Raw genomic sequence first — 25,549 nt, 5'->3', positions numbered from 1 at the left:
CGAGAAGGTACAATCACATCCTCCATCTCAACCCCGGAACCTTCATGCTGCTTTGAGAAGCGCCAGAGAGCGCACCTTCCACGAACTGAAAATTCACAAGAGTGACCTGCTCTGCCAAATGGTCTGCTTGGCCCCAGGCCTGGTGTTTGAGGCTGTGCGCAACCTCGCAGGTAAGCGCAACCTGCGGCCCGCCAGCGGGCACTCTCAGGAGGCCGGGTCAGGGGCCCACCTAGGCCAGAACCCTCCAAAGCAAAGCTGAGTCACCCTGCTGCACGAAGTCCAGACGTCTTTCATCTTCTTCCAACAGCACTTGCTTTCCTGACACAACTGGCTAATTCCAGAAAGGAACACGATTCAAAGAAACAGAACCGGACCAAGGCACACAAAGTGAAAGCCAAGAAAAATGCAAAGGTCATTGAGAAAACCGCCGTGCTGGGCACTGGGCAGCGCCTGCCACGCAGAGGCAGCAGGAGCTGGGCGTGTTCCCCGGCAGTCCCCACCCAGCACCGAGGCCAGTCAGTGCGCCGGTCCCGCAGGCCGCTTCCCAAAGCCACAGGCCACTTCTCCAAGGGGGTGGAGAGGTTTCCTCACACGGAGAATCAGCCGGGTCCTGGCAGATGCCACCGAGTATGTGGATGAAACAGGCCGGGGGGAGAAGGCACATCGCTGAGCCATCGGATGACAGGGAGTTAACAGAAAATCCAGACTGTCTGGACACGAGCATCATCTTCCCTAAAGACTAAAGACCGAGAAGATTCGGTACAGTAGGACACTCTGGAATTGGAGGGGACCTGAGAAGTCGTTTGGTCCAGGAAACTGAAGCCTTTTGTTCACATGTGGGCGACCTGTTTTGCAGATGGATGAAAAGCCATGAGCCCTTCTCAAAGTAACACAAATGGCATAAAATTAAACTCCCAGGATATGGGCCTCCCTGGCGGCACAAGGGGTTAAGACGCAACCTATGAAGCTGTCTGTAGCCACTGCAGCAGGAGTTCGATGCCTGGGCAGGGAGCAACCCCCACGGCGCAGCAGACTTCTCCTGACTCGCCCACTGCTCCCCTCTGCAGTGGGCTTCAGTAGATCCGCCTGTTCTGCTCCCACTCTGTCTCTGGGGAATCCTCTCACCCCCACACCTCTGGCCTGTACCCCAGCTCTTGTATGCATAAATAAATCTTTAAAAAAAAAATTAAACTCATGGGATTACAAAAGAAACCAATCATACTAAAAGACAGACATCAAAATATTTTTTAAAACAAACACGTGGGGCCTCCCCGGTGGCGCAGCAGTTGAGCGCTGGGTTGTGAGGCTGCCCTCAGCCTCTGCAGCGCCGGTTCAATCCCCGGCCGCCGGCGAGGGTCCCACATGGCGCGCAGACCTCTCCTGCCGCCCGCTGCTCCCCTCAGCAGTGTACTTCGGTCCTTCTGCGTGCTCTGCCCCCCGCTCTGGCTCTGGTGAATTCTCTCACCCTCCCGCGCTTCTGACTGTACCCAGTGCTTGTGTAAATAAATAAATAAAATCTTTAAAAAAAACCAACGTGTGATATAATAATATATGCGCTTCTTTATCAGTGCATCAGATAACAAGATTGAGCAGCAGATCTAACATTTTTTGCCATTTTGGAGTGATAGTATGAATGAGCAATATTTCAAATAACATTTCAAGCTATAATAAGAACTTCAAAATAACCGCTACAGCTGTAACGTGATGTGTAAATAGCTGTATTTCTCTCGGGGATACCGTCACAGGTACTGCGAGGAATCCTTGGAGTTACTGTATATATGATGGAAGGTTTGAGGTTCATCAGAAGGTCTGAGTTTCATCAGAATTGGGGAAAAAGTCATGAAAATGGATACCTTCGGTGCTAGCTACAAACCCTAGATGATGACCTCTGCCCTTCCTAGCCCTTCTTTTACTGAGGCCAAGGGACTTTCTTAACGTCACACCGCCAATAAACAGAAGACCTGGTATCAAAGTCCATTTTTATGGATGTCCTACCTGCTCCTTTGGCCACTACAGCACGCTGCTCAATTTAGGCTTTGAAAAACTTTCTTTTGGGCTTTTGGTTTTTGATTTTAAACAAAGACAATATATTCTCCCAATAAATTCACACCACATGGGAACTACAGCTAAAAAACCAAGTTTTTGCCTTTCTTTAAGTGCAGTCCTGAGTCTAAGAAGAGAGAGTTGGACCTGAGCCTGGGTAATTGCAGCGTGACCCTTGGACCCACATCATCGCATCACCTGGGAAGCTGGGGAGCAATGTGGGCCTCGGGCTCCACCCCAGACCTGCCGACTCAGACCTGCATCTCCCCAGGTGACTCACAGGCATATATATATACCCATCTGAGATGAGCTCTGACGACTCTGGAGTTTCTCCACTGCTGAGGTCTTCCTGACAGTAACCCTAACTCCTACTGCTAAAAAGTGGCAAAAGTTCAACCGTCCACCCGCTAGAAGGCAGGCACTACTCCACGTGATTCCCAGGGGAAAGACTTAACCATAGCAGGATCACAGGACTAGGAGGTTGGAGTAGGAAAATTCATAATGAAATGATGATATTTGAAATAATGAAAATAATTTTAATGACTAACCCTTCTTAGCCCTCCCCAAGAGAAGCCAACCTCCACGCGAGACAATTTACACGGATTCTCCCAAATACCCTATAAATGTCTATCAAGTCCACACGGTCGAATTCCTCATGTAAGGCTATTATTTCCTTGTTGAGTTTTCAGACAACTGATCTGCCCATTGACGAAGGAGGGTGTTAAAGTCCCTCGCTACTATTGTGTTGCTGCCAATATCTGTTTTCAGTTTTGTTAACAGTGGCCTTATATATTTTGATGCTCCTCTACTTGGTGTATATATGTTGTTGTGTCTTCTGGGTGAGCGGATCCCTTAATCATTACACTACCTTTTTAGGTCTTACTACCTTTGTAGCTGAAAATATGGCTGCCCCTATATTTTTTGGAGTCCCATTTACTTGAAGGATTTACTTTGAGCCTATTTATCTGGAGCTCAAAGTCCTGGAAACAGCAGAAAGTTGGGTTTTGTCTTTTGACGACAAGCAGCCACCCTGTGAGTTCAATCCATTTGCATTTAGGGTGATTACTGATATTTAAGGATATGCTACTATTACTTTTTTCCTTCAGTTTTCTGGTTCGACTTCCTTGTTCAATTTTGGGTGGATTTTTTTCTCTTTGATTTAGATAGAACTTTCAACATTTCTTGAGGGTTTAGCCCTACAAGGTCCTGGGAAGGCCTTTATTTCTCCCTCACATCTGAAAAAGCCTTGCAGGATACAGTCCTCATAAATATTCTATAGAATTTGGTTCTGTTATCCCTGCTTACAGACGGGAAAACCGATTCAGAGAGGCTAAACTGCTCCCTCGCTGTTCCAGCCAATGACTGAGAAAGATGATGGAGGACGGGAAACTTGAGAGGGGGCTGCACACAAGAGTCTTCTCAAGGCCCGTTAGCAAGGACATAGAAGCAAACCCAACTGTGACCCCCCCCCCCCCCCGCCATCCTGGATACTCATTCCTCCCCTGGTCTACTTGGGCCCAATGCCCTCAGCCGTTAAAAAAAAAAAAAAATAGTGTGATCTCAGCTCCCTGATTTTCTTTCTGGTCTCATCCTGAGAACATGGTTTTAAGTTACAAGCCATGTCAACCCCCGCCCCAACAGAAAAAAGAAAGAAAGAAAAAAGAAAAACCTGCAAGAAAATGCCACATCAGGGTTGAGGTTTCTGCGTGTTCTTATCCTATTTTATCCACTGAAACAAATGCCACATTGGACTGACTTCCCATTGTTTGGTTCCACAATTTAAACAAACCCAGGCTTTGCTGGCATCTTGAAGCAGTTGACTGTCGGCGCATGAAGGGCTGGGCTGGGAAAGTCCTGCAAGCCTGAAGGTGAGAAGGAACCATGCTCAGCTTTAGATTAAGATCTTGAAGAATTAGGCCTCCACCGCATTTTCAGACTCAGAATCTTTTACAAGTCATCATCTCAAGACCCACGTAGCCTCCTTCTAGAGCCCTTCACAATTAACCTTCATTGCGTGATACTCCATGTGGGCACCGGACGAGATATTTGTTTTCTTTGTTTCTTTGCTTTTATCTTTTTAAAAAGATTTATTTTCAATTATTTATGCATAGAAGAACTGAGGTAGAGGCCAGAGGTGTGGGGGTGAGAGGATTCACCAGAGACAGAGCGGGGAGCAGAACAGGCAGACTGACGAAATCCACTGCTGAGGGGAGCAGCGGGCAAGACAGGAGAGCTCTGCTGTGCCATGTGGGTCACCTCCCTGGTCAGGGATCGAACTCATGCAGCAGTGGTTGCAGACAGCTTCATAGGGCTGAGACTTAACCCCTGTGCCACCAGGGAGGCCCTAGACAAGGTATTTGTACTTGTGGACTGTGAGACAGGCATTGTCAACACCCGTTTTACAGTTGAGGTAAGCAAGACTCAGCTAGGAAGTAGCTAAACCAAGGTGAGAGTCCAGGGCTGTCTGACTTCCACTTTCCAGCCCTCTCCACTCCCAGCCTGCAGCCTCTCCAGCTCTGCTCTCTCGTGGTGCATCTCAGGAACCTAGCAGAAGCCACCTAGTATTTCAGTTGTTTGTTTTGTCTCTAATCTCCCTTCCTTGACAATTCTCTGGAGAGAACCCTCTGGCCATTTCCAGGCTCCCTCAATACCTAGGCCCGAATCTGGCACCAACAACACTGGTAAACAATGGTTGAATAAATATTGGCCAGCTCTCAGGAAAAATAACTCAAGAGAAAGCCTCAAGCCAATACCACTCGTCTTCCAAAAGGATCCATATGTGTTCCTCTCTGCCCACTCAGGCACTTTGATCAATGAGAAAACTCCAAGCCAGGAGGGAGAGTAAAGATATTGCTTGTAATTTCACAAATGACTGGAAGAATTCCTGCAGTCCCTGGTGCAGCTCGGCTCTGGTAAAAGATGGCTTTCTTTACCACAAAACATTTCATGAGCATTAGCTATTGGTGGAGTCCCAAAATTTGCCACTCAGCCAAGTAAATAAGCAAAGCCAGAACTCAGAATGTCCACCCGGAGAAAAGACAAGCTGAGCCCCACAGGGAACAAACACAGAAGTGGAACCCATGGTAAGACCTGAGAAACAGGTCCGTTCCTGAGGCTCCTGACATGGGGTCCAAATGACGGCGAGGCTCCCGAATGGGAGTCCAAATCCCAGTGCCCTGACCCCTCGTCTCCAGTCATCCCTTTCCCCAAAGCTCCAGCAACAGTACTATTAAGCCTGCACCCTCCCTGCTTCGGAAATGCCTTTTGATCAGCTCAGACCCCTTGGGTTTGTGTGTGTGATGTTGTATCCTAGGTAGGCAAGACTTCTACTCAGTAACTCTTTGCGCCTTGCCAGTAAACTCTGTCCATCTGGCTCTCCATCCCCGGAGAAGCTGGTCACCAGATCTTCCAAGGCTCCAGGATCTGGGGGACACATTCTGACCAGTCACAAGTCCCAGCGCCCTTGGGGAAGTTGCCTTATTCCTGAGAAAGTCAAGATGCCAGTTTGCTTAATGACACAAGTGTTTCTTGGCTCACAGGCTGTCAGTCTCGGGTCGCGGTGCGCTCTGTCTGCGAGGGCCTCCAGTGATCCAGATTTCTATCTAGGTGTTTGTGGACACAAAACTGAGGCCAAATTTTGTTCCAGAAGGAGCAGCACGTAGAAACCAAAATAGAAAAGTGCAAAAGGAAACTCTGAGACACTGGGTCCCTGGGCGCCGGCCCTGCAGGAACAGGGCACAGTCTAATGTGGACAGGAGAGGGAAGCCTGCTTCCTCACCACTGCGTCCAAACCCCGGGAAAAGTCAGCCACAGGAAAGGCGTCCGCTGGCTTCTAGAAAACAGACTTTCTTATACTTAGAAGAAGACCCTGGGCACGGAGGGGCCAAGGGAAGTAAGGCCACTACCAAATCAGTTTGCCAGAAGGATTACACCTGCCTTGGATCCAGTTTCTAGGTTGAACCCTGACCAGTTTACAGAACAATACAGGCGATGAGGGAAAATGCTCAGCACCGCGACAAGAATGCCCAGGCAGGAATCCTACAGGCCGAACCACTCGGCCATTTCAATAAGCGAGTGGCAAGGAAAACTGGGCAGTTTGAGATCCTGAAGAGACTTGTCAACCAAACGCCGTGGGCACGGGGGCACAGCTAGTTTGGATCGGATGCAAATAACCCAAAGGGAGAAAAAGGCATTTAGGAGAGGACCCGGGAGAAGGAACACTCCTGGGATACTGAGTGATAAAAAACTGACGCTGCTGGTTTTTGCACATTTGATGATGCTATGGTGACTGTTTTTTTTTTTTTTTTTGAAGAATCTCTATCTCAGGGAGACATAAATATTTAAGGATAAAATGAAATGTGTCTGGGATTTGCCTTAAATCAAGCCACTGAGAAATAAGTCAGAAAGGGAAAGACAATTACCGGATGATTTCACTCATGTGTGGAATATAAATAACCAGAGAGACGGGCCAAGGGACAAAAATAACTCTTGGACTCTGAGAAGTACGGAGGTGACGAGGGGGGACAGAGGGGCAGAGAGGCTCAGGGCGGGGGGTGGTGAGTGCAGGGCGTGCGCGCCTGGAGGGGCGAAGTCACGCTCCCCAAGTCAGATAGGCTTGGACACAAATGGCAAATCAGTAGCATCTGACATTAATTCCTTCACCCGCCGGGTGAGGGTGGCGAAGAGACAAGCTGAGGCCCACGCTCACACCCCCAGGCCGGGTGACCAGACGTCAGTGCTCGCGGTGCCGCCTCTGCTGTGGTCTAGGTTCGGGCTTCACGGAGCAGCGTTTTAATTGTGGAGAAAGGCGAGCCCTTTCACCAGGCTCCAGGACGGGCTCCGAGGGCCTTCAAGCGAGCCTTCGTTTCTTCACCCAGAGCCGGGATGCGTCTGTCAGCCGAATGGCAGGTTCTGGCCCCGCGGCCACCGAAAAGCCACCAGCAGAGGCAGGAATCGAACCTGCGAGGGCGTCTGCTTTTCAGATGGCTGGTCGCTGGTGCGGGAGAAGGGCGGGCCCAGCGCCCGAGCAGACCCCTGCCCTCTCGCCCCCAGCTGCCCTTCCTGTGACGAGGTGCACAAAGACCGTCAGGAGCAAACCGCCCGTCAGGACAGCCCGGTGCGGCTGACGCTTCTGGTGTTGATCACGTCGTCAGCCTCCGGCTCTCCTGACCCGGGGACATCTGATGGTGTCACTGTTCAGCTCTCACCCGGGCATCGGCGGGGCAGGACGAGTTTTCGTTTAAAGCAAACTGGCCGCGAGCGGCAGCACGTGTGGTGCAGCCTGTGCCGTGAGCGCGGATCCCTAGCCCGGGTGTGGTGCCCTCCCGGCCTCCCGAGCCGCTCAGGTTCAAATCCCGGCTCAGGCCCTCATCGCTGCACGACTCTGCGGGTCTCCACCTCTCTGTGCTCTGCGTCCGCCTGGAACCAGGACAGTCACGGTCCCACCGCAGAGGGCGAGGGTCGGCGTGTTCACCCGCGGCCCCTGCGCACGGCACCGGGCAAGCGTTCGCCATCACTGCTCTTGCTGCTGCTGCTCATTTTTGATCTCGATGAGGAGACGACTGCCGTGGATTTGCCCTCCCCTCCCAGAACACTGCGGCTCCAGAGAGCTTGCCCAAGCCCTCCCGTCACGCAGCTCATCCCACGCTTCCTCCACAGACCAGACCAAAGCTCTGGAAACACAGTCTCCCTCCCCAGACCCCAGGCCCTGTCCCTCTTCCTCAACAGCTCCCCGCGCAGCAGCCTCTGGCCTGGCTGCCCTGCTCCCCGGGGAGAATGAGGCAGAGAGACTCCCCTTCTGGCCCTCCTTAGCCCCTGCCACGCCGCCGCCTCTCACAATGCCCAGAAGGACCCCCGCACCTCAGGAAGCTGGGGTGGGGTGACGGGAAGTGAGAGAGGGCCGAGACTTATGAATGCATAATGCTGGACGTTTTGGAAACGGACGGGCCCCGTGCCAGCCCTCGCCGGGGAGGCTAGATTGTATTCTTCTCACATAAAGGCCCATTATGAAGGCTCTGCAGCTCCCGTGTGACAGGTTTGGAGCCATAAAACTGCATGATGTCACAGGGACCGGAGCTGAATCGGTTTCCCAGCCGTGTCCTTATTCTCAAGGTCGCCGGGTCCTGAAAGAGGTCTGAGGGCGGGTCTGAGGGGCGCCCTGGAGAGCCCTGCGGCCATTTCCGCCAGTTCCACAGAGGGGCCCGGCGTCAGGTAGAGCAGGCTGATCCCAGCCCCCCAGGGCCCTCCTCCAGCCTGCAGGACTCCGACTGTCCTCACCTGCCACCTCAAGGTGTGCACGCGTGCCCGCAGTCCCTCCGCGCACCCTGCCCACGACAACCTGGGAGAGCGGCGCTCGCCCAGCCGCAGCTCCCTGCGGGGCCCAGGGGGTGACCTCTTTTCTGGCAGATGAGTGGGGTCATGGGGGGATCAGGATGATGGGACAGCTGGACCCCCACCCCACCTCTGCACTTACATGGCTTGTTGGAGTCCATGTTCCCTTCTCTGTAAAATAAAGAGGCTGAGGTGAAGGGTGGCGGACGCCCCTTCCAGTGACAACGGCTCTGCTGCTCGCTACAAGGAAGTGCCGAAGGAACGTGTGACTCTCACCACCAAGGCTTCGGCCCATGCTCGACGGGGCGTGCACGCTCAGCAAGCTTGTCTGTCCTAAAAGTGTTACACGCCCTCTTCTCTTCCTCCTCTCTCTCTCTCTCTCTCTCTCTCTCTCTGCACGCGTGCGCACGCGCACACACACACACACACACACACACGCCCCATCCTTGGGGAAACATGGGTTTCGGTGTGTCCAATTTTCCCTGCAGCTCTGACTTTTGCTTGCACGCTATTTACATATCCAGGTAGAAATAAACACGCATCCGCAGGCGCGCACAGAAGACAGGACAGAGCAACCAGCTCAGCACTCCAGAGCGCTGAGAGGAGAGAGAACACATCTCACCAATCAGGCCAGAATTCTCCACGCGCTGGGAGGACAGGAAGGGAATATTCAAACTTCAATTCATATGTATGTTATCGCATCTTTTCAATTTTTTTCTATTTCTTATGGATGCTTTATGCTCATCAAGCCATATAACAAGATACGCATGTAACTTACAAACACGAATATAATGAGAATCCAAGTTCAAAAATATTTTGTAGAGGGGCACACGGTCAAAGACGCTTCTAGAGAATGATGGCGCTAGACCATCTCCCACAGCTAGAGACAGACACAAGGTTCAGGCCCACCCACAACCAAAGAGACCAGGGAGGATCTCGGGTAACCCTCCTCAAAGGCCACTGGCCAAGGGACACCAGATCTCCCCGGGGCATCGGCCACACCACGCTCTAGGTCCTCTGAGCCCTCAAGGCATAACCTGCGTCCAGAGGTCAATTTACTACATGTCCCCATCAGCAAGGCTCCCTTGGGCCTTGGTACCCACAGAAGCAATCCTCTTTCTTTCCAGAACACATGGCCTTGGGCCTCTTTTTTTTTTTTTTTTTTTTAATTACAGGATCATCTGCTCTGATCACAGGTGAGAGGCACTGAAGAGAAAGCTCTGGTCCTTTCTAGATGTTCTCTCTGAAATTCATTTAACGCATTTGACCAGATGCATTTCCTACTGTCACAGAAAATATGAGCTTGATCTTGAAATGGATATATAATATATACAAGCAACTGGCCCATGGATGAACCAATAGCTAGATGAAAATAAAGAAAAACAAATGGGCTTTCTGGAGAGCTGTGAACGAGACAGCAAACCAAGCTTCCCCGGGGGGTTTCCCGGAGACACGGGCTGCCGAGAGTGAAAGGATTAGGTAGAAAGTAGCCACCCCACTTGTGTGTTGAATGGCAGCTGATGCCCCACTTGGGGGGACCTGCTGGGTGTGGACAACGCCTTCACCAGGGCACGATGGAGAGGAAACCTAAGAGGCCGAGCCACTCACCCACACACTGGTTGCCTTCATCCATCTGGTATCCAAAGCGGCATATGAGAGGCCTGGAAATCGTGGGGTAGTTTGAGGCTGAAGGTGAGAGCGGCGGGGCAGCTGCTGGGTACGGCCCTGAGTAGGGCGTTGAGTAGGAGGAGGAGCCGGCGGAGTAGGGCCCTCGATACACCGGGTTCGTTCGGGGAATGCATAGGTAACCGCCATTTTGGTTAACACACATCATGTCCCCCCGGCAGGCCTCAGGGATGGTCCGGCATTCATCGACATCTGGAAGCCACAGAAAGATGAGCATTAGTGTCCACACTGTGCATGGCACATATTTAAGCAGAGCCCTGCATCAAGAGGGCCAGGCAGGGCCCCAGGACACTCTGGGGGTCTGAGTCTGAGCATAGGATCTGCTCTTGAACACCAGCAGGTAATCCCAGCAGGTAATTTGGCCGCACCAAACCAAATTGACCCATGTCACCCAAGCATCAGCCATTCAAATACCACCGTCACCATCCGGGCCATAGCCACAAAAACTTAATTCTTCTCTTTAGATGAACTCACATTTGAAACCCAAGTCAGAGTATTTCTTTAATCTTATATGATGACACCAAATGAAAAATACTATCAACTGGCATAAAAGAAAATCAAAATCAACAAAAAACTATGAACCAGAGACACTTTTTGGGGGGTGGGGGGCGGGAGGGGAGGGATTGGGGTCAGAATGGGGGGTTTGCAATTGTATGGGGGAATATAAAAATAAAATTTATTATTTTAAAAAATAAATAAATAAATAAATATGCATAGGAAAAAAAAAAAAAAGAAGGTAACAAAATATGTATCTGTGGGCATGCGGTCTAAAGACATCTCAGATACTGTTCTGTGCCCAAACTACACTGTGGGAACACCAGGATGGAGCTAAGAACCATCCACTTCTACTCTAAGTAACAGCTGGGCAGGGAAGAGTCGCCTGCAACAAGAAAGAAAGGCTGAGTCAAGAGCTAGTTGCTTGTTGAGAGAGCGGAGCTTGACTGTGAAGCCAGCTCGCACCATGCCAAGCTGGGCTCATTTCCAGCCAGGCCGGTGCTCTGCTTGTCAGACCTGGAGAGGAGAGGTCGGTTCCTTAGCAATCAGCCTTGCCAGGGTGTAGATAGGGGAGGCCTGTGTTCTTACCCTGCACGAGCAGCCCACCCGGTCCCATACACTGGGCCAGCTCACCAGCCTCAGGGTCTGCTCCATGTTGGACAGCGGCTGAGGAACATCTGCCTGAATCCTGACAGCTCACCCCAACCACCTCACGTGAGACCTCATGCCAGCTCTCACCTCGCGAGAGGGAAATACTGAGGCTCAGAAGACTCTGTTCTCTAGCAGTTAGCCTGAAATCATGGTTAAGTGGGGTAGGTCAGTCCCCAGCTGCCAGAGAGGGTCCCACATGGCGCGCAGACCTCTCCTGCCACACCCGCTGCTCCCCTCAGCAATGTATTTCGTCAGTCTGCCTGTTCAGTTCCCCACTCTGTCTCTGGTGAATTCTCTCACCCTCCCGCGCTTCTGACTGTACCCAGTGCTTGTATAAATAAATAAATCTTTAAAAAAAAATTAAAACTAGAACTACCATGTGATCCATCAATTCCACTTCTGGGTTTTTACCTAAGAATATAAAAACATGAATTTAAGGGGTATACACGGTCTGTATTTGTTGCAGCACAATTCATAACATCCAAGTCACGTGACCAACCCAAGTGCTGGACGACACGGCAGATGAATGGATTAAGAAGATGTGGTATAGATACACAATGGAATATTACTCAGCCATTAAAAATATGACACCTGCCGTTTTCAACAACATGGATGGATAAATCAAAAGGAAAAAAGACAAATATCAGACATTTTCACTCATTTGTGGAATATAAAGAAAAGCAAAATCAATCAAACACAACAAAAACAAAAATAAATCCTTAGACTCTGCCATAAAAGTGGGGGTGACCAGAGGGGAAGGGGAGGAGTAGTTTGGGGTGACCCGACATTTGTGGGTGTGGTATGAAATGTGTAGTTTCTGGAATGAGAACTCGTACACCTGAAACCTAGATGGTGTTGTAAAGTAACGCTATCTCCACAAAAACAAGCAAAAAACTGGGGGGCCAGAAACTAAGGCTGCTGCCCCTCTCCTCATCCTTGGCCCTCCTCACCCACCGCCACATCATAGGGCAAACTGAGATGTTCTATGGTGGGGCTGATGCCTCATCGCTCATCATTTTTTTGAGCCATGTCTCCTCTCTGTTCTTAGTGGATATAAACTTAGGGACGACCTAGAGCAAATATAGTTAAAAGCTAAACAAATCCCAGGGGGGCAGGCAGAGAACCCAGCTTATTCCTTTTATATACGTTATGCTCCACAACAAATTATGCCCCGAGAGTTCTTTCCACTGTGGTCTTCACTGATGCTGTTTCTTCCACTTAAATTGCCATTTCTCAGGATCCTACTCATCCCTCAAAACCCAATTCAAATGTAACCTCCCTGAAGACTTGCTTTATTGGCCCCAGACTGAAGGTGTCACTCTCTCCCCCACTTTTATAGGGCCCACTGCTTTCCCCCTGACTTGGCAATGATTTTATTCCACCCCATAGAGTTCACTTTGTCTTGGTGTAGCTCACCCATTAGATCGTGTGCTAGGAGAACAGCACCCCCACCTTACCCCAAAACATCTTCATCCTCATTCTTGGAACCTGTGACCCTGTTAAGTCACACGGCAAAGGGGAAGAAGGTAGCACGCGGGATTAAAGTTGCTAATCATCTGAGCTCAGGATGGGGAGATTATCTGGGTGGGCTCAGAGTGATCACAAGAATCCTTCAAAGTGGAAGAAGAAGAGGCAGAAGGCTGGCCAGAGAGATGCAACAGAAAAAGCCAAGTTTCACCCATGTGATGGCTGTAACTCATGGTGCTGGCTTTGAAGAGGAGGCCATGAGCCAAGGAATGAGGGCGGCCTCTAGAGACTGGCAAAGGCCCTCAGCAAGGAAACAGGCCTCAGAGCTAAAGCTGCAGGAAACTGGATTCTATGGAATGTACATGAGTGCAGGCACTGTGAAAAGCGGTATGGAAATTCCTCAAAATTTTAAAAATAGAACTGTCATAGGATCCAACAATTCCACCTCTGGGTATACAACCACGGGAAATGAAAACTAAATCTTGAAGAAATATCTGCATCCTCATGTTTCAGCTTTATTCACATTCGTCAAGATCTGGAAACATCCTAAGATGGATTATTATTATTATTCAATCAAGAGAAAGAAGGAAAGCCCGCCATTTATAGCAACTCTGAGAGACTGATGCGAAGTAAAAGAAGTCAGAGAAAGACAACTAGTGCATGACCTCACTTGTGGGAGGAATTTAATACGCTTGACCTTACAGAGAGCAGAACAGTGGTTACCAGGGTCAGGAGGGTGCGGAAATGGGGAGATGCTGGCCGAACAGCACAAGCTTCCAGTGAGAAGAAGACCAAGTCCTGGAGTCTAGCGCACGGCGTTGAGATTAGCGTTAACCATGCTGAACTGTGTGATGCTCCATGTGCTTCCCACAAAAAAGAAATGGTAACTATGTGGCGTGACAGAGGCACCAGCAGATGCTACCGTGGCGACCACGCTGCCTCACACATGTGCAGCAGACCAACGCTCAGCAGGCCTTCCGCCCGCGCGCTGGTGTGTCTCAGTCATGTCTCAATTTTTAAAAAATGAAAGAAGCTGAACTCTGCCAACAAGGCCCACCAGCGAGGACATGGATTACTCCGAGGTCCTCCAGAGAGGGATCGATCGCTGCCAGCACCTTGACTTCAGCCTGGCCGATCCCTGAGGACCTTGGACCTTCAGACCTGTGAGATAATTAATTGGTGCTGCTGAAGTCACGACATGTGCGCCAGTCTGTTATGGCAATCACGGGACACACAGATGCCGAGCTCCCCGAGGAGAGAGGGATGGTGACTCATCTTTAACCCCTCACCCTCCTTAGTCGGGCGCTAGACACACAAAAAGGTGACCCAGGAAAGGATGTTGGTTTCCAGCATCCCGTGTCGCTCTTTCTTCCACGGTTAATACAGGCTTGACCGCGCGGGACCAAGCCGGAGGGAAGGGGCCCTGCAGGGAAGCGGCCACGAAAGCCCACCCCGAAGGGCCCGCGCAGCCTCGTACCTAGACACTGTCCCGACGCGCGGTCCAGGTCGAACCCGTTGGTGCACTGTTGCTGCGGGAGAGGAGACAAGAAGCACGGTCGTGTTAGAGCCTTTTCCACACTATGAAAGAACTGTAACTCTACCACAGAAATGCTGGGAAGTGGAGGAAAGTAAAACAGGCGCGGGTCATAGAACGCCTCTGGTGTAGCCCCTATTCGTCCTTTTGGGTTTTGTGTGTTACAATCATTTTAAACTTGGTACCATTTTCAAAGCTCCCTGCACCCCCGCTTCAAACCCGCCTTTTGTGGAGGATGGTGATCAGGAGGATGGTTATCTTTGAGCTCTAGTGACAAAGGGAATAACCCCATCTGATCCACCCCACCAGCAAGCCCCATGTTTATCCCTTCTGGGAAGGGATCTGACTGCTTTTTAGGGCGCTATTTAACCTCACCCTGTCGGTGCCCCAGATGAGCTCTGTGCCCTCTGTGAATTCCTCTACACGATTCTGAGGTCTGTACATAAAAAGTTCCAGTGACAGTTTTTTAAGAACAGTAGAATTGCAGAAATTCCTTTGTGAACCTCAGCAAGACAATTACACAAAGATGCTTCCAGAAATAGAGCTCAACAGTCCCCTGGGGCTGAAAGCCTCACGAACAACTTCAGTGAAACATTATGCATTTAAAAAAACTGTCTTGGAAGTGGCAAATCTGTGAGCCTTTTGGGAAAACGCTGGAGACTGATGGTCTATAGAAACAAGCCCAGGAGGTGTGTGTCTGACTGTGGAAGCCCCTCCCTGGCTTGTCCCTCGGGGTTCAGGCTCCCCTGAGCTGCCTGTTGCTTTGTGGAGACAATAGACTGAGTCTACGTTCCTCGAAGGGGTGCAGGTGTCTTAAGGCCTTGGAGCACAAGCAAAGCAGTTGAGCCAGGAGGCTGTGCCATAAAGCCCAGAAGCCAGGAGACAGACCAGGTGCGGAGCGTGGCCCACCTGGCTTCAAATTCTCACTGGAGCCCCTCGTTCCACAATTTTTCTAGGCCTCAGTCTCCTCCTCTGTAAAATGGGGTGACAGTACTTACTTCTTGTGGCTGTAAAGGCTGAAAGTGTGGGTGTAGTCAATGAGCGAGGTCAACGCAGTGCGGACCGCCGCCTCTAGGGCCTAATGCCTCATCTGTCGGGAGGCTGGGTTAGAGGCCACCGGGTGCCTCCGGGGTCTAAACGTCTTTCCTAATCTTATGAGGATCCTCTCTGGCTCTTTGGTCAGAAAGCATTTCAAAATTCACAATTATAGGAGGAAAAATACTCCCTTCCGGCCCCGCAGCCCCTCGGTCCTGCTCAGATCATGAGGGGAGCTGGGCCCACCTGTCCCCTGCAGACACAGACTCGGGCTCCGGAGAGTCCCGGATGCTGTGGGCAGCGATGGGAGCGTCACCTCCGCCTGCACGGGCCTCTGAGGGGCTCGCCCCATGCGGGTCGGGCGGCTGCGGCCCACGCTGCCTGTGGGCACGTTTTCTTCCACTTCCTAGAGTGGCCACCCCCCTCACCCCCCCTTTCCTGTGGGCCTCAAGCAGGCATCACAGGGGTCCCACCACCCGGAAACGCTGGAGAACCTTTGACCTTTTAAGATCTGCAAAGTCAAGACCCCTGAGGGGCACCGACGGGGCAGCGTGGCGTCACGAAAAGGGGCCGAGGCTGGGAGCCAGGACCTGGAGGTGCCAGCCCCGATGAAGGACCGCACCTGGGACGAGTCACACCCCTGGGGTGCACCTGCAATCTCTGCACAGCCAGACACCTGGGTCCAGGTGCGGCCCCGCCCTCCTCCACAATCCGAGGACTTGCAGTACGTGGCTGGACACCCTCTGGCTTGTAGCACACTTGGAGATCATGACACGAGCAAAGGCTCACCTGCGCATTCCCGGGCCTTGGAAGACAGAGGGCCAGGACGGTGACGGTGAGAAGCCTGTGGAGAGAAGAAGCCCCTGTCAGCGCCCAAGATGCGGCCGGGACCCACGTCTGGGGTCAGCATGGCGCTCCAGGCGCCCCTGATTTTACACTGGTGCCTTCACCTTGTGCCTGTAAAGGAGGGCAGGGGAGGGGTGCACCGGAAGAGGCTGGGGGGGGTCCTGACTCCCCAACATCCCGGACAAAGCCAGCCCTTGTGCTGGTTTCGCATACTGAGAACGTCGAGTGACCTTTTCTAAATAAAGGGTTTTGCCGCTTCAAAGAAGAGTGGACAAGCCACGCTGTGGTGGTGACACTGTGCGGACCAGGCCGCGGGCCTCCGCCTCCTGCCCGGGCGCGCCGCCTGGGCTGTGAACTGTCTTCGGAAAGGATGCCAGCCTCGCCCGCCAACGACGGCGGAAACGCGCCCACGGGGAGCGCTAAGGCCACGGAAGACACGCGTGTCGGGAAGCGAGCGCATCCCACTGGCCGAGAGGGGGCCTGGGCACCAGACCCTGGAGGACGAGTCGAGAAGCAGCGGACTCGGCGTCCACCCCGCCAAGCCGACCCGCGACGGGGCTTTCTACCTCCCGGGCCGGAAGATCGAGACCAGCACGAGCCGCCGACACGAGACCGGACGGGCGCAGGTCGCCCGCGTCGAGACGGCGAGAGTGGGAAGAGCACAGAGGACAGCAAGGGTCGGCGGGGACGGGAGAGCCTGGAACCCCCCGCACGGCTGACGGCGACGGGGCGCCGCGCAAGCTGCTGCGGAACAGGGGTGGAAGGTCCTCAAAAGACTGCAAATGGATTATCCCGCGACCCAGCCACTCCGCTTCTGGGCCTATGTCCACAGGACGGAAAACGGGACCTCGGGGACGCGGCACGCCTGCCTTCCCAACGTGACTCGGCACGACAGGCCAGAGGTGCAGCAGCAGCAGCCCAAGCGCTGCTGGGCGAAGGCTGAGGACACGTGGCCCGTGCACGCGTGGAACATGATTTCGCCTTCCAGAAGGACATTCTGACACCTACGACCACACGGATGATGTTGAGGACATTTTCCTCATGAAATAAGCCAGTCACAGAAAGACAGATACTGCACGATTCCACTCCCAGGAGGGACTGTGGCAGCTGGAATCGCAGAGGCAGAAAGCGGAGGGAACGGGGCTGCCCTGGGCCGGGGAGGTGGGGGGTTGTCGCTTAGTGGGGGCAGCAGAGCTGCAGGTGGGCAAGATAAAGAGAGTTTTGGAGGTTGGCTGCACCACCGTGCGACAGGTATTGAACATCTGACAACGCTGAAGCTGGAAAAAAGAACAGAAGCTATACACACGCAGAGCTTGATTCGGTTCTATTATTCAGTTCAAGAACAATCTCTCTGAGCAACAACTCCTTGCAGGCCTGACCCTAAGTGTTGAACCCCTGTATTCTGAAAGGACCCTGCAACAGCGACAAAACTAAGACGAGCCGCAGGATCAGTGTCTGCACGACAGAAGTATGAAGTGACAGAAGTGTGAAGGACGACAGATGTATGCGGTGAGTCCCCGAGAGCCAGGCTGTGGGAGGCCAGGCAGGGAAGGCTTCCTGGAGGAGGTGACCTTGAGGACGTCTTTAGGAGGGCAGTAAACCTGGGGACATGGCTGGATTCATGGCCTGTTGCGCCCAACCTACCCCCCCGCCCCCATCTTACAATCCCTCCCTTTGTAAAAACTGTAGGCAAGAGATTACAAAACTCTCAACTCCGTGATGCAAGGATCCTCTCACTCAGCAGCCCCGAGGCTTGGTGGGCGGCAAGTAAAGGTGACGACCAGAGGGAGGAGAGCCTGATGCTAGGAGGTACATACAGGCCACTTCCAAAAAATAAAGACCCCCCCACCCCAAGAGTCCACAGGTTTTCACTTCATCTAAGTTCCGGCAGGAGCCAGGTTCTCGAAGGCCGGAGACAGCGCCGACCTTCTACAGGGCAGAGCCAAATCCCGGGGCTTTTGACATTTGATTTGATAGTTGCAAAGGCCAGATTTCTCTCCGGAAGGAACGGAAGAAGAATAACAAATCTGTTTTCCAGGCTGCATATTATGAATTTCACTGTTTTTCTGTTTCTTCACATGAAGTTTCCTTCGGGTGGTGATAAAACCCAGCCCCGTTGGTGCTGGAGACGGAACAGCCTGACAAGGCCGTGCGCCCCGAGCCCAGCGGGCAAGGCGTGTGACCCCGCTGCCCCCCGCTCCCCAGGCCCCTTGGGCTGCAGGGCGGCCCGAGACAGGTCCCCTGCGGGAGCTCCAGCCTCCGCCCAGCCGCCCCGAGGGGCCACGGCTGGGTCTTGGGGGCGAAGAAAATTCCAGCCAAACTGAGAAGATTCTGAAGACGAAATCACGCCCGGGCGCCGGCGGCTCTTACCGTGTCCTAAGCAGCCACACCTTGTCATGAGGAACCCTAGACGGCCCCAAAGTAAGCCAGCTGCAGGCATGCTGGGGGTCCCCTGCTGTCACGGCTGTCCCCCGGAACTTTTGCAAGAGGGGGTCCACCCATCGGATGCCTCATCCCACTCGGTGAGGGGGCCCGGGAGACCCACCGAGTCTGAGGCTGTCAGGGAAGCGCCGGTCCCGGCCCAGGATGGCAGCAGCACCATGGGGCTCTCAGGACACGCACGACTGCACGCGCGCGCACACGCACACACACATGCACACGCGCACACATGCACACGCGCACACATGCACACACGCGCGCGCACACGCACACACAGACATGCACACACGCACACGCACACACAGCTCGTCTGCTGGAAGCAGCTGCATGTTCCGGCGTCCCCTGGGGAAAGACCCCGCGGGCGCCCCCCTGAAGTGCCGCTTCCCCGGGACAGGCCCGGGGCTGGCAGGCGCTTCTGCGCGGCCCCCGCTCTCTCTCCGGGCGGACCCCGGGGCTGCGCGCTTCGAGCCCCGGCAGACACGGCGGGCGCGGCCGGGGCCCCGCGGGGGTGCGGGGCGACGCGCGGACTCCGCCGCGGCCCCGGATCCGGCCCGGTCCCCCCGCGGGCCGCGCTCTGCCGCCCCCAGGCCCGCGGGGAGGCGCCGGGCCGCCGGGGCCGCCGGTTCGAGGCCGGCCCGCGGGGCGCCGGCCCGGGCGGCTCGCGGGGTTTCGGGCCCCCCGCCCCGCCCGGCGGCACCTACCTCCCGAGCGCGGGCATGGCGGCGCGGGGCGCGGGCGCGGGCGGTCGGGGCGCGGGCGGTCGGGGCGCGGGGCGCGGGCGCGGGGCGCGGGGCGCGGGCGCAGGACTGCGCGCGGCGAGTTGCTCCTCATCCCAGGGCGGCCGCGGCCGCCGCGCAGCTGGTTCGGATTACAGCCCCGCCGGCCAGACGCGCGGCGATCTCGGGGCGCCTGCCAGGGCCGCGCGCCGGCTGGGGGGGCCTCCCCGGCCGGGCGGCCGCCCCGGCCCACGTCTCGCGGGGGGCGGGCGGGGGCGGGGCGGGCGGGGCGGGGCCGGCCGGCTCTGGGGGGACGGCGGGCCGGGCTGACGCCGCTGGCCGGGCAGGGCCCGGGGCGGGGAGCGGGAGGCGGGGGCAGCACCCCGGGGTCCGGCGGCCGAGTTGCCTCCACGCGCCGCTGCGCCCCGCAAGCCCCCAGGACGCCCCCCGCGCCCGCTGCTCCCAGCACCCCGGGGCCGCCTGCCCCCCGCCCGCACCCCCGACGCTGGGGCCGCCTCGCCCAAGCCCAGGAAAACAAAGTCAGACGGACTTAACTTCAGGCCCCCCCCCCCCGGAGCCGCCCGCAGCCTCTGCAGCGCGGGTTCGAGTCCCGGCCGGCCAGGGAGCTACCCACGCGGCGCGGCAGACCTCGCCCGCCGCCCGCTGCTCCCCCCGCAGGGAGCTCAGTGCACCCGCCTGTTCTGCGCCCCGCTCCGTCTCTGGGGAGTCCTCGCACCCCCTGCACCTCTGGCCTGTACCCCGGCTCTTGCATAAATAAAAATAAAATCTTTTTTAAAAAATTTCTTTTTTAAAAATTTAATTTTAAAGATCTTGCTCAAAAGTGATTTCTTGATAGTGAAGTTGGGACAGTTGGGAAGGTTCAGTGATGGATAATGACAGTCTCGCTCCCACTGAACCCTTTATCAGATGAAACCCTGCCACTTTTCTGTAAAAGACGAAGAGGGTTGGCTGCAGTCCAAGTCCCTTCTTCAAGGTGGGGGTTCGCCTCGAACCCCTCAGCAAACCCTACCTACAGCCGGGAAAGTGCCCAGACGCCCTTTCTCGTTTGTCCCCGGGAGACCCCACCCGGGCGGCGGCTGGGAGCAGGTGGAGGGCAGAGCTCGGGCCTGGCTGCACCTGCGGGCATGAGGTGCCCTGGCGCGGGCAGCGTGGATGACCCACTCGAATGCGAGCCTCATAGAATTGAAAACTCTATTTACGGGGAGCATTTGGTGGGGTGGGGAGATGTGACCTCTCCTATGGTCAACCTTCCCGCAGGGTGAGGCGGGAGAGGAAATCACGGCCTGTTTTCCGCCAGAGCAAGTTGAGCATCTTGGAGAAAAGCTGACATGATCTCGGGCCGGGCCGAGGTGTCTCCCCCGTGGCGTGGGGAGGGGGCAACGGGAGTCTGAGGTCTGTCCTGGGCTTGCCGCTTCCCTTGGCCGGCCTTGGGCAGGAGGATGCTCTGCTCCTGGGGTTCCCTGTCCGCCCCCGGGTGGCTGTGGGGGTGGAGGAAGAGCTGCCCTCCTGATCGTCGCTGTGTCCAAAGCCCACCCTGACCCGGCTATTTCCAACATCTCCCTAGTAACTCGTCCACCCCACGGCCCCGGGACCACGGCCGCACACGAAACGGCCCCGCTCGCTTTCTTTGCCCATTTTTATTTCCAGAGTGACGAGATCTCTCCATTTTCATGGACATGGCAGCTATTTTCCTCCATTTGTCCTTTGATTTTCGGACCTTTCTGGAAACACATACATCTTGTCTTTTTATGCACGTAGATTCCTTCTCTCGTGCCCTGTGGTTTCTGCTCCGCGTCAGGCTTATGTCCAACATACAATGACCTTTAAAAAGACTCGTTCTGTTTCTCCGGAAAACCCTGGCAGATACAGCACCTGAAGCAAGTTGCTCACCTTGCTGAGCTTCACACTTTCTGTTACAAAATGGGGGTAAAAAGTTCAAAACACAAGAAAACGAAAACAGACAATTATGAATCAGAGCCGTCCTGCAGGGGAGGAGGCGGGAGAGGGAGCAGAGGGAGGGAGGGAGGAGCCCAGGGCACTGGGGTGATGTGCGCCGGTGCCTTGGGGGACACTCCACGGGGACTACGCCTGAGGGCTGGGGGGAAGCAAATATTGTTTAAAAATGAACAATGATTAAAATAAATAAATAAAAATAAATAACAAAATGGGGATAAAAATATATCATGGTCCTGTAAAGGAAAGAGTGTTCTGAAAGACCCAGCCGGGACCCAGGCACACACAGCAGGCCCCCAGTAAAGGTTAGGAAATGTTATTATTAATGTATTTATTTAACCAGGAGGCAGTGACCGGACAGCAGGGCAAGTAGGTGCACAGGCGAAGGGAGGCCGCCAGGGGCCTTGGTGACTGAGTCCTGAACTTATACATCATTTACTGCAACCCCCTAATGTACAGACGCAAAGACCAAGTCCCAGAGAAATGGACTTCCCCAACATCATATAACCAGAAGCAAACGAGGGATTAGAACCCAAGTTCCCTGACTTCTCCAGAATTTTTTCCCCTTTACGTGTCTCATCTCTGACTGTATTTAATGCAACCAACCGGTTGAAGGATGTCAGGATTTTCTGCACATACTTGGAATTCTCAGGAAATTCAGTGAATCATGAAAACACCTGGGCTTCTCCTACAGCTTGTGTGAGCTGACTGAGACTTTAGCATATAACCACGTGTGCGATAGGGGATTTTTCCTCTCAGTGACAGGCTGCCTGGAGCCCCAGGGTGCCCTCAAGAAAATCGCAAATTTCATTCTTCTCTTTGCTGTTCTGGCTTTTGTCTGTTAAGACTTAGTACAGATTAATATTTGGGGCAAACTTAATATATTTAATATGAATTTAAGATATGATGGGTAGTGACCTGATTCTTAACTACAACTCACAGAAGACAGGGTCTTGGTGGCTCCCAGATGCTTCAATTTACCAGATGAGCAAAATCAACCTTCTCAAAAATTTGAGGGAACATGATGCTGTGAACGTTTCATTTTACTGAATAAAAATGAAAAATACATACAACTCTCATATACCACATCATCATACTGGATTTTTTAAAAAATTATTTCAGAGGCATGATACCTCTGAAATTTATTTTTTTTTAAAGATTTATTTATTTATTTATACAAGCACTAGGTTATAGTCAGAAGCGGGTGAGAGGATTCACCAGAGCCAGAGCAGGGAACAGAACAGGCAGACTGACGAAGTACACTGCTGAGGGGAGCAGCGGGCATGGCAGGAGAGGTCTGCGCGCCATGTGGGACCCTCGCTGGAGGCCGGGATCGAACCAGCGCTGCAGAGGCTGCGGGCAGCTTCACAGCCCAGCGCTCAACTGCTGCGCCACCAGGGGAGGCTCCATATTGGATTTTAACATCAAATGTAGGAGAGGCAGAATCTCAAGCTTGCATGTGGGCTGGTGAGAACCATCACAGACTTGCATGTGAGCAAATTTGAGGAGAGTTAGGCATAAATGGTGAATTCTGTTCTGAATGTCTCAACTGTTCTCTGGACATGGGCTCATTCTCCCAACCGTCAGCAACCTAAGTCCGTTCACTTATGCACGCGTCACTTCCTTCCTAGTTCTGTTCCCAGCTAGAACACAAGATGAAAGCGTTCACCTCCATGTCCTGTTATTTTAATGCTTTCAGAAGTCACCGTGCAACAGACTTACTCAAGATGCAACAGGCACTACCCCGGGATTTTGATCCAGGGAAGGGGAAGCTGGACAAGGAATCCACATTAAAACATCTACCCAGGTGGTCATGGTGAGAAACTTCATTTTCAGCACTTAACTGAACACAAGGACGTGGACATGGGACGTTTGTCCAACTCAAGCCTTCTCTTCCAAGTGTCCTCGCTGAAGTATTGACTCTGAATCTAGTCAGACCTTGAGACCAGTGAACTGGAACTCTCTGCCATGATGAAAATGTTCCTTATGTCTGTGTTGTCAACATGGGAGCAACTAGCCCCGGTGGTGTCCAAACCCTTGAAACATGACTAATGCTACCGAGATGCATTTTTTATTATTTATTATTTAAATAGCCACATGTAACTGGTGGCTGTCGCCATGGCTCTAGATCTGACTGCCAGTTTGCCAACAAATATAGAGAAGAGAAAAAATGAAAAAACAAAAAACATGAGGAAGAAGAATCAATGATATAATTTTTTTTTTTTTTAAAGTGTAAAAAAATGTCTGCCTCCATCAAGTTCTGGTAGGGAAAAAATGCCCATGCCAGGCAGTTCAACAGGGGAATTGCATACAAGGAATTGGTGACCGACGTGCTGAAGAGACAAAAGGAATGTTGAGGCGACCCAGAGAGAAACGACATCAGGGAGCAACCCCCATGCTGGAGGATGCAAAGGACAAGATGGTGCTGAAGGACCCCGGAGCCGGGGCCACCTCTAAGAAGGGGAATCATAGTGCTGCTGCCCGAAGGAGGAGTTGGCATCACCAATGTAACAGTCACTGCCATGGGCAGCGAGCAGGGAAAAATACCCTGACCTCGGCCTCCTCCCGCCCCTCCAGCCTCCCATAAATGCTTCTCATTGGCAGAATTGAGCGGGGTGCCAGCCAGCAAAGGAGGCTGAGAAGGCCGTTTGCAGGACGCTGGTAGGGCAGGAAGGGAGAGCACAGCGCACGGACTGTCTCTGAAGCATCGCGACCAAGTGCGATGTTTGGACCGTGTTCGGATCCTGATTTGAACTGGTCCGAGGGGTGAGCAGACAGACCTCTGATCTAAATAGGGAGACTGAGGACGTTCTGGGTGTTGGAGGACAATCCGGAATGAGTGTTCATTTTGTAAGGCCTGGTAATGTTAATTCTTTCAACCCATTTCTTTGTGTCTTCTTGTTTCTTTTAACAATGTTTTATGATTTTCTTTGCATAGGTCCAAGCTGAGTTTTCTTCAGGTTCACTATGTTTAACTGAGAGGCCATGGGTTGCTCCCCCTGCCACTGAGTTTGCCCCTCAGTGTGTGGCCAAAGGTTTGCATGTATCTTGGTGCTAGAAAAACCAGGAGGTTTGTTGGGGTGGGGAGCGCCAGGCAGTACGTTTACAGATGCCAACGCCGACAGTTGTCACCTGCAGCTCCGGAAGTTTTTCAAATACCAACAATTTCAAATTTGTCTGTTTTTGATCAATAATCAGAGTTCCCAAATGGCTGGACAATTTTAGTTTATACTTGTTTTTTGCAGGGAGGACTGGCTGACCTCTTCACAGCATCATTTATTAACATCAGTTTTTATCTCCAAGACAAGTATTGTTGTGATAATGGATTCATTTACTGGATGTATTAAATTATGACAAAAAGCTGTAACACCCTCGGATAGGGGTTCTCCCTGGTGGCCTAGGGGTTATCTCAGTGCTATCACCGCCATGGCCTGAGTTCGATCCCTGCCAGGGAGCTACCCACATGGCGCAGCAGACCTCTCCTGTCTCCCCGCTGCTCCCCTCAGCAGTGTACTTCAGTTAATCCTTCTGTCCCCCACTGTCTCTGGTGAATCCTCTCACCCCCTGCCCCCCACACCTCTAGCATACATCCATTTCTTCTACACATCAATAAAAATCTTAAAAGAAAAATTAGCTGAATCATTTAATAAAAAAACAAAACCCTCAGATCGATCATATATTCACATGACCCAAGTGCCAAGAACAGGAAAACAAGGTTCAGGTTGATAACGTTTTGAGCTGCTTGACTCCTGACATCGGTTCGCTTGCTCCCACCTAGCGTGTCTAAGTGCTGCTCCCTTTACCTTGTGCTGAGCCACCACTCCCAGCCCATAGCCTGCCAGGCCCGAGTCAGGCTCCCGGCACTTGGCACATGCCCCACCGGTGCTTCTCCCAGTAATCGACAAGCATCTGCCCCTCCCACTTGACCATGAATTTCCCAATTCTGATCATGCCTCACCGCCCCCTTCAATTTTAGCAGATAAAGCTGGATGCCAACCTCACAGAAGAAAATTCCCACAACTTCCCGAGGCCCCAATCCACCTGCTATCTGCCATCGTCCACACCCGCCATCACTCTCGTGTGCCTGCAGACACTACCTCTACTCACTCATCGCCTACTCAAGGCACTCGACCACAGGGATTTGCTCCTACCACCCCCCCACACCCCCCCACACCCCCCACCCCCGGCTCTGCCCTAAGTTAAAGCTAACAACTTCCTGGCCCTGAATTCCAGAGGACTGTTCTTAAAATTTATCTCGTTGCGCAGCAAGCACACCCCACACTTCTGACCCCTCCTTACATTCCTGAAACAACTCCCGGCTTCAGCAACACCC

The 25,549-nt window shown here is 53.2% G+C and overlaps 1 protein-coding gene across 1 annotated transcript in view; it reads right to left on the bottom strand.

The window, feature by feature from the left end:
• FBLN5 (fibulin 5) overlaps window positions 1-19,260 on the bottom strand; it is a 66,540-nt gene extending 47,280 nt beyond the window's left edge. The window contains exons 1-4 of the mRNA XM_037504034.2: window positions 19,228-19,260; window positions 16,031-16,085; window positions 14,150-14,201; window positions 9,982-10,251 (exon numbers count right to left, since the gene is read on the bottom strand). Coding sequence (XP_037359931.1) covers window positions 9,982-10,251; window positions 14,150-14,201; window positions 16,031-16,085; window positions 19,228-19,244 — 394 coding nt within the window. The 5' untranslated portion in view covers window positions 19,245-19,260. The remainder of the gene's footprint in view (window positions 1-9,981; window positions 10,252-14,149; window positions 14,202-16,030; window positions 16,086-19,227) is intronic.
• Between the last annotated feature and the right edge of the window lie 6,289 nt (window positions 19,261-25,549).

Source organism: Talpa occidentalis, unplaced genomic scaffold (assembly GCF_014898055.3).
Source record: "Talpa occidentalis isolate TD23 unplaced genomic scaffold, MPIMG_talOcc4v2.1 talOcc4.11, whole genome shotgun sequence".
NCBI classification, from domain to species: domain Eukaryota; kingdom Metazoa; phylum Chordata; class Mammalia; order Eulipotyphla; family Talpidae; genus Talpa; species Talpa occidentalis.
This window is presented reverse-complemented; position numbering and strand designations above follow the sequence as displayed.